Source organism: Budorcas taxicolor, chromosome 4, assembly GCF_023091745.1.
Source record: "Budorcas taxicolor isolate Tak-1 chromosome 4, Takin1.1, whole genome shotgun sequence".
Lineage (NCBI taxonomy): Eukaryota > Metazoa > Chordata > Mammalia > Artiodactyla > Bovidae > Budorcas > Budorcas taxicolor.
The window spans coordinates 76735027-76748604 of NC_068913.1; the positions used below are offsets into that span (position 1 = coordinate 76735027).

The 13578-nt window shown below is 50.7% G+C and overlaps 1 protein-coding gene across 1 annotated transcript in view; it reads left to right on the forward strand.

Annotated features, from left to right (window-relative positions):
- TNS3 (tensin 3) overlaps positions 1-13578 on the forward strand; it is a 185372-nt gene that overhangs the window by 60774 nt on the left and 111020 nt on the right. The window contains exons 5-9 of the mRNA XM_052638481.1: positions 3072-3124; positions 5045-5216; positions 7584-7634; positions 9132-9254; positions 12709-12773. Of these exons, the coding sequence (XP_052494441.1) occupies positions 3072-3124; positions 5045-5216; positions 7584-7634; positions 9132-9254; positions 12709-12773 (464 nt within the window). The remainder of the gene's footprint in view (positions 1-3071; positions 3125-5044; positions 5217-7583; positions 7635-9131; positions 9255-12708; positions 12774-13578) is intronic.

Genomic DNA, 13578 nt, shown 5'->3' on the forward strand with positions numbered 1-13578 from the left:
GCTTTGTAGCCCCCTTGAAACTCAGCGCCTGCGTGTCAGGAATGATGAGGGAATTCCCCACAGTGTTCAGGAATGACCGTCACAGGCTAAGCAGTGAGGCGGGGTCGGCCTGGGGGCGGGCAGCTTGGCCTGGTCATGTCAGTGCTCGGACATCCGCAGGTGGGTCTGGGCCGCAGGACCCCCGTGGCTTCCCCTCCCTTCAGAGTGTTGTCTGCTCTCCTGCTTTGCTTTGTCACAGAGGTTTGCACAGTCTGCTTACCAGGGTTTGCAGCTTCTTAGTGAAAATGCAGAGATGTTTGCAAATATCAGAAGACATAATCAGTCCCTTTTGCTGGTTGATTGGGAGCAGAGGTCTCCTGACAGGTTTATGTACTCACCCCCAGGGCTGGGACCTACGTATGTTTAATTGTAATGGAGTGTGAATGCACTACATTATGTTCATTTATGTGTAAATTATGTACATGTCCCACATTGCAGAGGTATTGTGTGCCTTGCTTATACACACTCACAGTATAAAGCAAAATGGAAAGCGCATGAACTGGAGGAACAGGAGACGGTGCTGTGTGCCCTCGACTGGGACAGTGGTTCTCAGACATGGGGATGTTTGGAGTCAGGTTAGCTTAAAACGAGCTCTTCTGGAATCTTGATGATCTGCCAAGACTAGTAGCTGAGTCCTAAGGGAGATGAAGCCCTTGGGAGGAAGGACAGGCTGGATGGCCCTGTGCACAGTGTTCAGGGCCTGTGACCTGGCCATGGAGAGGGTGGGGTCACTTTTAGGCCCCTGCAGCTGTCATGCAGTAACTCTAGGTAGGCCGAGAATGTTCCAGTTCCCAGGTACTCAGTGTCCACCCTCAGAGGCTCCCTCACTGTCTTCTCTCCAGGAGTGTCCGAGTTCTGTCACTGGTGGGAAGACCTGAATGCCACACCAGGAGCTGGCACCTCGTCTGAGCTGACCCTGGGGTTGGCACTTTCTCCAGTATACAGAAGTAAACTGTGTTCTCAGTAGAAAAGGAAAAAAAAAATGCACGTAGAGGGAAAAATAAGAAAAAATATGTAGTGAGACATTCCAGAAACATGCTGCTGCCCAGGCAGCCTGCACACTGATAGACCAGGTGTGCGTGTGTAGGTGTGAGTGAGTGTGTGAGTCACGCACCCTGCGCCAGGGAGCGGCCACGTGACTGTCAGTGCCATTGCTGTCACACATCACGGCGTCTCTCCAGGCCCACAAGTGTGTCCCCATCTGTGAGCCCCACGATTTATCTAATGTCACTAAGTCGCAGGGTTGAGCTCTTAGGCTGTGTATTTTTCACTGTTACACACATAACACAGCGAGCACCCTGGTCCATAGAGACTTATGGACTTTCCCAGTTATTTCTTGAGTCACTCCTCACATTGCTGTCACGTGTTTCAGACCTTTTAAGGGCTTTTTATATTTATGGACAAGCTGTTTTCTAAAATGATGAATTAGTTTACATTTCATTTACATTTTAGCAATACTTTAAAAAAATATATTTTTAGATTTTAATCTTTACTTTCTAATGGACCCTCCCCCCGCCCCCCTGCCCCCAAATCTCATTGTTTGGAGTCCATATGGCCTGAGCCATCAGAAGTCTGGGGTGTTGGGAAGATGGGCAGGACCGGTGTGGAGCCCAAAACAGTATAGACGTGGGGTGTGAGGCCTGTCGCCCACTGGGAGGTGGTCTCGGAGGCTGGGACACGGGAACGGTGGAGGGCAAGTTCTGGTACCTGGCACCCATGGGGACCATCTCAGTTGGTCCCCAGACGCCTCTGTGAGAGGAGGAGATGAACTAGAGGCATGTGTCCTGGCTAGGGAAGATCAGCCACTGCGTGTGGACGCCCGGAGCCCACTCTCACATCTGAGCATGGAGGAGAGTGCCTTCCAGGCCCTGCTTTTGTCTGGGGCCCAGGTCACGACCTCTGCAGTTTAGGGTTGGCTTGGCCACAGGTTGTGTAATTTCAGGAGGTCATCTCTCATGGATCCCTGAAATAAACTTGGCATTCACTCATCCCTTCGCTTCACACTGGGGGAGCCACTGTGAGCCAGGTGCCCAGGTGGGACACCAGGCAAGGGGGGATGTCAGATCCTGTCTGAGAAGGGTTCCCCAGGGCCAGGGTGGGCAGGAGCAGAAGGGGGTGCTGGGGCTCTGTCCACCTTGGCCAGCTCTAGCCTGCTACAGGGTTACCCTGTGTCATCTACTCAGAGCATGTCCTGGGCTGGTCCACAGAGCCCTATCCATGAGACACAGCAGGCAGGGAGGAGCACACAGAAGGCAGCCGAGAAAGGAGCCTCTTGAGAGGAAGGCATTCGGGGGAGCTGAGACAGGGACATCGGGGTTCTCCTCTCTCTCTGCTATTTTCCATGAGACCTTACACCTCTCTGTGCCTTGGTTTCCCCACTTCTCAAATGGGGAGGTAATTTCTCTCACAAAGTTATTGGACTCATCTCCTGAAATAGTGGATATAGAGGAGCCTGGTGGGCTACAGTCCATAGGATCACAAAGAGGTGGACATGACTGAAGCGACTTTAATTTGCACACACGCCTTGGAGTTTAACACACATACTCACACACATACACAAGGGTTGTGTAGACTGGAAAGTAATTATAACCTGAAGTTTTTTTCCCTGTCAGATAAGCTTTTCAAAAATAGGGTGGTAAAAATGGAGAATTCTCTGAAAATCAGTAACTGGTTCTTTTGAGCAGATATAACTATAATGATGTAATAGTGCCAACGTTGATTGAGGGCTTCCTGTATACTGGGACAGATAGGCCATGACCAAGGACTGCTTACCTTGCCCTGATCAGGGGTCATGGCAACCCGCCCTGCTGTTGATTAGTGGAATTGTGTCACTTGGGATCTGAGGTCTTAGGGCTGAGATATCCTGATAAGCTGGCGACCCTCCCAGGTGATAAGATGAGCCAATAGTGAGGGGTCTGACAGCATTTATGATCATGTGAAACAACTGCCATCCTTTCTTCCCAGTGGGGTTTGCAGTGTGTGGGCTGGCAGCACAGGAGATTTGAGAATGACCCTTGTCTTGTCATTTGCAGGCTCCAGGGGCATCATCAACACCTGCTTCTCTGTGCTGTGACAGACCGTTCAGGTGAGTGTCCGTTACTGAAGCCACTTCTGTGCCTCTGGCCTTGGGTCAGCTCTCGCAGAGGAAGCCTGGGCACGGTGTTATTTTATTCTGTAGTAATCTTAATGTCTTTTTCAGTTTTAAATAGAAATGCTCAAAGCTGATAAATATCATATGTGTGTCTCTTTCTGGAATGTAATGTCCCAGCATTAGAAATCCTGGTTGTGGAAATGTCCAATCAGTAATTACGTTGCTGTGATTTGACTGTGAAATGTAGCCTTGGGGAGAGTTCTAGAATTGACTTCAGCACATGAAAAGCTCATTATTTTTTAATAGGTCACTGTTGCTCAGTCTACTCTTTGCGACTCCATGGACTATAGCCTATCAGGCTCCTTTGTCTACGAAATTCTTCAGCAAGAATACTGGAGTGGGTTGCTGTGCCCTTCTTCAGGGGATCTTTCCGACCCAGGGAGCGAACCTGAGTCTCCTGCATTGCAGGCAGATTCTTTACCGTCTGAGCCACCAGGGGAGTTCCAGTGTCAAAAGATGTGATTTGATTTTTTAAAGTAAACAGAACTCTTTTACATTCATGTCTGGTGCATAAGGTAGAGAAAAATATCTTGGTGATTGTTTGTATTTGAATAAACCAATTTAAAAAAATAGATTTAAGATACTGGATATTTGAGGATATTATTTCTTTTGGGCATCATAATTGCATTGTAGATAGTTATAAATATATCTTTGTCTTTTAGAAATGAATGCAAAAATACTTATAGAAATGACATATAATGTCTTGGGTTTTTTCAGGGCAATCACAGTGAGGAAGGGGGTAACAGGGAGTATGGATGGAAAAAGCTTGGCTGTGTGTCCATTTTGAAATTGGATGATGAATACTCAGAAGTGTGTTTGAACTATTTAGTATACTTTTGAATTTTTTTCAGAATTAGGAGAGAGACTCATGTAATAGGAGTAGTACACAAACAGCAGCTACGAGCCCCTAAAGCTGGTGGTGGGGGATTTGATAGATTAAAACCACCCTCCCATGACTGTCCTGCACTGCTCCCTGGATTCACCAGTCTTTGGGGTTGACCCCATCACCTCTCACCTGGATTTTTCACCTTCTATTCCTGACAGCACCTGCACCTAGAAGGCTCTTCCTGGGAGGGGCTCTGGGGCCTGTGGTCTCCATTGCACAGTCCTAGTGATGAGGAAGCAGAACCTGGATGCTGCTTGCTGGAAGCATTATCCTGGGCTCACCAGGCTACAGACTCTCCCCACCCAGTGGCCCTCACTAAGTCCTCCCCTCTGCTGGCTTCATTGCATGGCATTTATATCCTCTTCCAGACCCCATCCTCCTGATGCCTGCCCTCTAGGTTAACCCAGGTGCAGTCTCAGCAGAGCCGGCACACAGCTCTTCTCATAGACGCCAGCCCTTGCCTCCCAGCTGCTGGAATTCCCTCGCAGCTCCTCCTCTGCAGCACAGGCCAGCCTCCTCCCTGGGCAGTGGGCCTCCACATCTCCCCGAGCATGGGACCTGCAGATGTGGCTAGACACTTGTTGATGTCTCCCAGCCTTGGCCTCTTGCTCTGCCTTTCGTCTGCCTAATGGCTTCTTCCCTGCTGCCTACACCTGACTTGACACTCAGAGTAAGGAATGCCCCTCCTTCCAAGATCTGGGCTCTCTGAATTCATGCCCAGCCATGGAGGCCCTCTCTCTGCTGGCTTTCCATCAGGCCTGCCCCCTACCAGGAGCCTCAGTGTGTTCCCTGGTTGTAGCTAGCAGTGCCCCAGTCATAACCGTTAAGGAAGTTTTAGCTTTGTGCCCTCCTGTGATGAGAATCAGCAAATTCCCAGAAGCCTGTCATCTGGTCCGGGTCTGAACAGTGAGCGAACGTCCCTCCTGGCGCTTGGCCCCTTTCCTGACAGCTGCCCGTGTGTCTCCCAGGCCTGCAGGGCTGAGCCCCGCCATGGAGGACGGCCGCGAACTGGATCTCACCTACATCACGGAGCGCATCATCGCTGTGTCCTTCCCTGCGGGCTGCTCCGAGGAGTCTTACCTGCACAATCTGCAGGAGGTGACGCGCATGCTGCGCTCCAAGCATGGGGACAACTACTTGGTGAGTGGGGACACTGGGCCTGAGGGAGGCGAGGGGCGCTGAGGGTGGGGACCGTGAGGTGGGGGGGCATTGAGCATGAGGATGGCCAGGGGGTGCGGCGGGGTGGGGGGCTGCGGGACTGGGGGCCGCTGAGTTTGCTGAAACTCGATGAGCGAAGGTCCCCATGTGTGGGGACTGAGGAGCCTGCGGGTTGGAATACAGGCCGGTTCCTCTGCAGTTGGCTTGACCGGCGGTGGTGCGGGGAGGGGGGCCCACCCCAGGGAGGCTGTCCTGCCACATAGCCCGCTGTGCAGTGGAGCATCTGGGCTCCTCATGAAAGCGCGGCCCCCCCCAGCTCGTGGCCTGCGTGCACCCCGAGGGCTGCCAGCTTCCTTCCCTGCTGCTGGGGTTAGCACCCCTCCCTCTGAAGTGAAGCCGGGACTGGAGGGTGGGCATCCAGAACTATCTTCCACCCTAGCTCCCTTTCAAACAGATATGAGGCTGCTGAACAGAGCGCATGTCTGAGGAAGGCGCTGTGGTGTGCTTAGTCACTCAGTCGTGTCTGACTCTTTGTGGCCCCATGGACTGTAGCCACCAGGTTCCTCTGCCCATGAGCATTCTCTAGGCAAGGATACTGGAGTGGGTTGCCATGCCCTCCTCCAGGGGATCTTCCCAACCCAGGAATCAAATCGGGGTCTCCTGCATTGCAGGCGGATTCTTTACCAGCTGAGCTACCTGGGAAGTCCACTGTAAGTTTCTGGCCCATATAGGGATCGAACCCGTGACCTTAGCGTTATTAGCACCACACTCTAATCAACTGAGCTAACCGGCCATTTGAGGAGGATGAAGAGGACCAGTCTTCCTGAACGTCCTCTCTTTCCACCTACCCTTTCTTGTTCTTGAGACCCCAGTCCGGCAGGTGGCTTTGTGGCTCCGTCTTCCACTGCTTGAGTTAGATGACAGCTCCTCTCCTTTCTCCAGACCTGCTGCTAGAAGGCCTCTTTATCTCCATAGGGTAGCTAATCTTCACCCTAAACTGACAAGGCAGTTATTGTCATCCTTATCAGTCTCCTCAGATGTCTAAACGGCTGGGCGGGTGGCCCTGGAGGCAGAGAGAGGGAGGTGACCGCCCAGTGTCTTCCAGCAGCCCATGCTCAGCCTGTAGCTTTCCCACTGTCCTCTGCGTGGCCAGGCGGGGAGGGTGGGGTCCAGCCCATGAGATCGTCCCACCCTGTCCTTGATCGCAGCTGCAGGAATGGTCTCCTCCTCCTGACACCCAGCCCAGGGGATGGGATGCCTCCTCCCTCCTCCCCCACTTGCTGCTCACCGAGGGTGAGGGCCTGGGACCTGAGGCCTGGGGTCAGGGGTCAGGGGGCTGGGGGCTGGGGCACTTCCCCTCACAGTGGTGGTGCCTTGTCAGAGCCTGAGTCCACCTTGCAAAATGGTGAGGCTGTGGGTCCTCACCTCATTCGAGGATAAGGACCTTTTTGGAGAGTCGGAGGAAAGATGTGTTTGTTTTCCATGGAGCCTGAGTTGAGAACCCTGGGCCGGACACACTTCTTCCCCACTGTATATCTGAACTGGTGTGCTCTGACAAGCACATGTGGAGGCTGATCACCCCCTGCTCCCCAACACATACACACAACTGCCTGGTCAAGCCACAGACATCGGCTCTCTGAGGCAGGTTTTAATGGAGCCCATGGTCCAGGGTGTAGCTTGTTCTGGGGTAAAGGAGCCGTGGACCCCATCCCTGGAGCCCCTTCCTCTCATGTCTCTATATCCTCCATCTCTGAAGAGAGAAGTATGTGGAGCCCCTTCTGCTCCAATGCTGTCCTTAGTTTTTCCTTTGCTTGAGGTGTGATCAGGTTCCACAAGCAGCTCTGCTTCTCTGTGAGCGCAGCCTGGGGCTCTGGGCTGGCTGGGGCTTCCTGAGACCAGGCCCCCTGCAGGCCCAGGGCCCTCCACCCCGTAGCTTGTTCCCCTGCGGAACCAAGGCCAGTCCCATAGGATGTGTATGCTCTCCTCAAAAGTGTTAGTTGCTCAGTCATGTCCGACTCTGTGAGACCCCACGGACTGTAGCCCACCAGGCTCCTCTGTCCATGGGATTCTCCAGGCAAGAATCCTGGAGTGGATTGCCATTCCCTTTTCCAGGGAGTCTTCCTGATCTAGGGATCCAACCTGAGTCTTCTGCATTATAGGCAGATCCTGTACCATCTGAGCCACCAAGAGGTGACTGTCCTTATTATCTGTTTTGTCCATATCTATACATTTCAGTCTTTTTCATAATCTGCCGAATCTCTTGAAGGCAAAGAGCCTGTGAGAATGCAGTTGTTCCCTTTGGTCTGAGGACAATGATTAGTCTAATAGCTTCTTATTTCCCCTTTGTAGGTGTTAAACCTCTCGGAAAAGAGATACGACCTTACGAAGCTTAACCCAAAGGTAGGACCTTAGCCCTTTGTATAGTCTGAGTTTTGTTAAGTGTCTGTGATGCTTATCCTGCTCGTGCAAAAAGGTTATGTAGTGAGTCTCTGTGGAATATGACTTAATGAGGGCTATTAGGAACTGTTCATATCCATGGCTTATTTTTTTCCTTAAATTTTTTTAGTTTGAAGTAGTTGCAATGTCACAGGAAACTGCAAAAATAATACAGGGTGATCCCACACACCCCTGACCCAGCTGTCCCCAGTAGTACTGTCTTGCACGACTTGTAGTAAAATACTGATGGCAGGAAGTTGACGTTGGTACAACCCACAGACTGCGTGCAACTTCCACTGGGTTTACATGTGGGGGGTGTGTGTGTGTGTCTTTCTCTGCCGTCTCATTCTATGTAGATTTACGTCACCACTACCACAATCAAATCCAGACATTTTTACCTCAAAGATCTCCTTCCTGCCCTGTCTGTACAGCACACTCTCCCCTTCCATACATTATTATTCTTAATAACAAAGATTTAGGGGGGAAATTTTACGACTGTGTAAGTGTAAGTTGTGGTATATATGATATATATATACACATACTATATTTCATATGTTGGAGTATTTTGCAGCTATTAGGATAAGAAAATAGTATGGTAAATTGCCTGCTTGTTAACAAGGGCAGAATATAGAATTTATAGAATATAGCATTTCAGCTACATAGAAAAAGAATAAGGGATTCATCAGAATGTTATAGCTGATCACTCTGCATGGCAAAAGGGGTGTGTGCCTTTGCCTGCTTCCAGCATTTTTCTGAATTTTTCCGTCAATACACAGTTTCTATTGCTTTTATAGTAAGACCGAGCTCTGCCTCCCCCACTTCTTAAAAAAGGAAAGGAAAGCAAAAATAACAGCCTTGCGTGGCCTGCAGGCTTAGAGGTGGGGATGTGTGTCAAGTGGGTGAGAGTTTGTGTTTTGGGGCACAGACTTTCTTTGTTCCTGAATTGTAACCAAGGTTTGAAGGCCTCCTCCCTTCCTCCTGGGCACATTCCTTTCTTTTGAGGAGTGTCACGTGTGATAGGCATCTCCCTCCCCATAGTTGTCTGCCCCTTGTGTGGGGGAATGGCTCACCGCATTTTCCCAAACTGCGATTTGAGTCTGAAGAGAGGAATTTTGGCAGCAGCTCATGCCAAGAACTCCTGTTTCAGATCTCGCCAGGCCTGGGCCTCTCCCCATGAGCCATTCACCATTAGCAGCTCCTGAAAGCCCTTTCTAGAGTTGTCATTCCAGCTGCACAAAAGCAGATAAGACCGGGGAGTAGATGTCTCATGGGGAAAATATAACCCTTCATATTTTTCTTTCCAGTAAAGGAGCCACAGTTCCCACTAAGTTTTAGAAAAGGAACACACAATGTTGTTCTATGTTATAAAATGAAATATTTTGCTAAATTAAAAAGGTCTTGAGATGGCTTCATAGGGCTCCTTGAAGATGGACACCAGAAAGCCTCCTTTCTTTCCCGTAGATTCTGGACGTGGGCTGGCCGGAGCTGCACGCGCCACCCCTGGATAAGGTGTGCACCATCTGCAAGGCGCAGGAGGCCTGGCTGAACAGCGACCCCCAACACGTTGTCGTCATTCACTGCAGGGTGAGCACCCACTCGGGGGCCCAGGGGGGACTGCCTCTTCACCCTGATTGCCTGCTTCTTTAGGGTTTTGTGGTTAGGTTTTCATACGTATCCTAAGGGGAGGGAAATAGTCATCCAGCCTCCTGGAGTCTGGCTTCAGAATGTATAGGATTGAGGTTCCTAAATGCACAGTTGTACATGGTGAAGCTAAGGTGGGGGCCCCTGGGAGGTAATCCTTTCATTTTCATATGTTTTTTGCTTTTCATGGAAAACTCCTGTTTAAAAAGCAAAGGGTACTATTAAGGTATACGACATTAGACTCTGTGCCACCTGAGTGATGCCAGTTGATTGGCATGAGACTGTGGGCAGGATGCTGCTATAGGAGTCATATGGTCCTTTCCGAGCAGGCCAGCCTGGTGGGGTGGACGTGACATGTCCGTGCTTGCAGGGTGGCTGTGGGGATGTCGGTGCCTTGTCCTGGCTTCGTGACCTGCTCGGCGCCCTTTTCCAGCCTCCTGGAACTGCCTCCCCTCTTACTTCTCTGGTTTCTCAACTGCCTTGGCTTGTTTGTAGCCTCTTCCTGCACTGCTCTGGATTCCTCAAATCTGATGCATTTTCCCAGACACCTTGAGCTCATGCAGCATGTGAGAGGAATGCTCAGAGAGGGTTGGGGGTTGAGGGGTGGGGCTCCGTCCCAGAAGAAGGGATCTGCCCCCTGCACTTACTTTACACCATCAGGACATCTCGAAGATTCCACCTTGAAATGTTTCTTCCTTCAGACTTTTCATACTCAAAAGCTGCACAAAAGCCCTTTGCATTATGGACCTTAGTGTAAAAGAACCTTCCTTTTGAGTTATCAGACTTTCCAGGTGAGTTTCCTGCAAGGGTACTGAATGAGGAGGGCAGACAGCGGCTGATGGTGTTCAGAGCTCCCACACTCAGTGAATTCGATGGTCACTCGGCTGCGAGGAAAAGTCCCTGGGTGCACACACGGCGTTTGCTGCTCTCTGCTTCTGTTGCTTACTCTCACGTCAGATTCGATTACATTCTCCCACAAACAGCCAGGGAGCCCCACTAGTTCTCTTACTAAATTAAGTTAACCAGGGCTTTTATTCAAGGATTATGTTATATTAAGGTGCTTCTCTCCATATTTGTATTTTGGTGCAAGCTTAAAGAAAGAGACTCTTTTTTTTTTTTCTTTTTCTTTAAACAATTCTTGTCAATTAAAATGAGCTCTGTATTTTTTTATTTTTATTTTTATTTTTTTTACTGTGTATGGCCTATTGATTTTTACATGTTAGGATACTGCTGGTAGGCCGCTTTTGCCCAAGATCCCTTCATAGGCCTGTGAAGCAGTGGTCTTTAAACCACCCAGGGCACTGCAGTGCCCAGCGCTGGGGAGAAATGCCCTCTTGGGGCACCCAGACCTGCTGCCAGCTATGTCTCCCAGGGATTCTGGCTCTTAGACCTTGAAGTGCACCCCCTTCACCATCATTCCATTTCAACAGTTCACTTTTTTAATGAACTGAATTATAAAACTATTTACAATATCTGGGCCACAAGTGATGAACTTACCACTTAGGGTCCCCTAAAGCATCCTTTTCCTAAACTACGCTTGCCTTTTGAGACAAGTCTTGGTAGTGGGATTAACTGGGAATATGTTGAAACTTCCTGGAAACCATTTGCTCATCTCTTGCCCTATTCTGGTGGCCTGTGAACCCTTCTGAAGATGATTCAGGAAACACACCATGAGAGAGAAGCCCTCTTAATTTGAATTTATAGAGGTTGACTTCAAGGGAAATTCACCGTGGTTGCTGGGGGGTTGAGATTGCTTACTTCCCCCAAACCTGCCAGCCCTGCAGAATGGGCCCTTCCTGCCCACGAGTGCCAGGAATGGCATCCTGGCCTGGGGAGGGCAAGCAAGGACCAGACTGTGCGACTCTGTCTTCCCACTGGATGTAAACAGTGGTCTCTGTGTGTGCTTGTCCTCACCCTACCCACACTAATTTTCAGCAGAAATATCCTGTGATTCTCCTGGATGGTTGCCCCCCTCCACGTGGTTTAGTCTTGAGTTGTCGGTGGAGGATACTCACTGGGCCTTGTGTCATCAGTGATTTCTCTTAAGAACAGATAAAAGCTGTTCAGGTCCTAAAGAACGTTTCCTGTGCTTAAAGACGTTCTGTCCATAATGAGCAGCATTAGAGACAGTGGCAGTGAAGTCCTCCATGTGCCTGACTTGGCGGAGGTGTTGTTCCCTGCTAGTGAATTTATATAAGAAACATACTTGTAACTGTGCAGTTATAACCACAGGTGCCAGGGTTCAGGACTGATGGTGCGTCTGCACTGAGTTTCTGAGGCACGTACTCAATGTTCACGAGACAGAGAGGAAAACCCTCCTAGGGGATAGTCACACGCCAGGATTTTGACCTGAATTTCCTTTCTCGTTCCTTTTTAAGACTAGACAAAAGATCTGCATATTGGTGACGCAGCCATTGTGGCCCATGTGATTCTAGATCACGGGCTTCTGACTCTTCTTGAAGGAGCCCGAACAGGGCTTTCCAGGCTTCGGGGCCCCACGGACTAGCCCACTGGCACTGCACATGGAAGTCGCCCCGGAGGCACCGAGACTAACATGTCCCAGTCTCGTTCATTTGTGGACACTGACATTTGAACTTGATATGATTTTCGTGTGTCACTGAAATACTGTTCTTCTGATTTTTCTTCAAAGGTTTAGAAATGTTAAGACAGCTCTTAACTCCAAGGGGTACAGCTGGTGGGCAGAAGCGGCCGGTGGGCTGTGGTTTGCTGATCACTGTCCTGGGCCATGACAGTGTGTTTCAGAAGGTGGCAGTCCACAGTTCTGGTTGAGGTGGCTTATCACAGAGCTGGGGTGCTTCCAGAACCCTCTGTTGGTGATGTTGGTCTGAGGTCCTGCTGGGCTGCCTTGTCTGGACAGTGCGTGTCTGTGGTTATGGGCTGAGTGATGCATTTTCCATAAGGCTGCCTCGGAGGGGTGCCCCCTGTGGTGGTGCAGCGCTGGTGCCCATGATGCTGTGAGGGGGCAGCACCCTGAGATTGGCCGTCCTACTCCTGTGGACTTCTCTGGGCTCTGTGTGCAGCCCTCAAAGCCCTCAGCTTATAAGTGGGGCATTCGGGTCTCTCTCACCTGGGTGATTAAGTCGCACCAATGGCTTCCACCCAACAGTTTTTTTCTGGCCTCACTGGGAAATGAGGAACTGACTGGCCACCTCTGTGCAGACCTGGCCTTGGGCACATCCTCAGATGGCCTGGTTAGCACCTGCTCCTGCTGTTAGTACCCCATGCGTGTGTTCTCTGCTGAGTTGGGTGATGCCGTCCCTCAGAACAGGGACCAGAGGAGGGTAATGCTGGCTTCTCTGTCAAAGCAGGCTCTTTGTCATCCTGTGAAGGAAGCAGTGCTTTCCTGTTCTAATGACCTCTCTTCCCTCTCCTGCAGGGTGGAAAGGGACGCATCGGCGTGGTCATATCATCTTACATGCACTTCACCAATGTCTCGGCCAGGTAGGAGGGAAGTGTCCTTGCTGCCATGGGCATTGGGATGCTCTGAGGCTGGGTGGGCAGGAGGCGGACCCCTCGGAGCTGACTTGGAGACCAAGGCTCATGTCCCTGGTGCCTAGAAACCTAGCCGCAGCTGAGGGTGTAAGCTCGTGAGAAAGACACTTTCCTCAGTGAGCAGCTATGTGTGATTCACACTGAAAGCTTCAGGGAGGCATCATCGATAAAGCAAGTATACTGTCAATCTGTGACAAGGCTGATGGGGACAGACATTAGTATTAGTAAAACCAAAGCAATGCTTCTCACTGGACACCTCACATTCTGCACGTATCCATGGCGATGGCCACGGCTGCTGTGGTGTACATGTACTGGGCCTCTGGGAAGTACTTTGCATATTTCCTTTTTCTTGCTCAGTCCTCCCAAGTAGTCCAGGAGGGGTAGTCATCACTCCCATTTTACAGATGAGGACACTGAGACTTGGCGGACTTAAGACTGCTAGGGATCTCAATGAGCAGGAAGCCAGATCTGGTCCGGTTCCCGGGAGGTGCTGCCATGGGCATGGGGTTGCTGCGCGCAGGAGGTGGGTCCCGTCCACTGGGGATGACAGGCACTGTGAGGCCCGTGAGTGAGGCCCCAGCTGCGTGCCAGGCCTCCTGGCGCTGGGTACACTGGTAGACCCAGAGGCACCCCGAGCACACGTCTCCACTCACAGAGATCCAGTTCAGAAATGTCGTTCTTTCTGGGTGTTGCATCTGCGCTGGCCCTCTCTGTTCAATGGCCACTTTGTGAAGTATGAACTACTCCGTTCTGA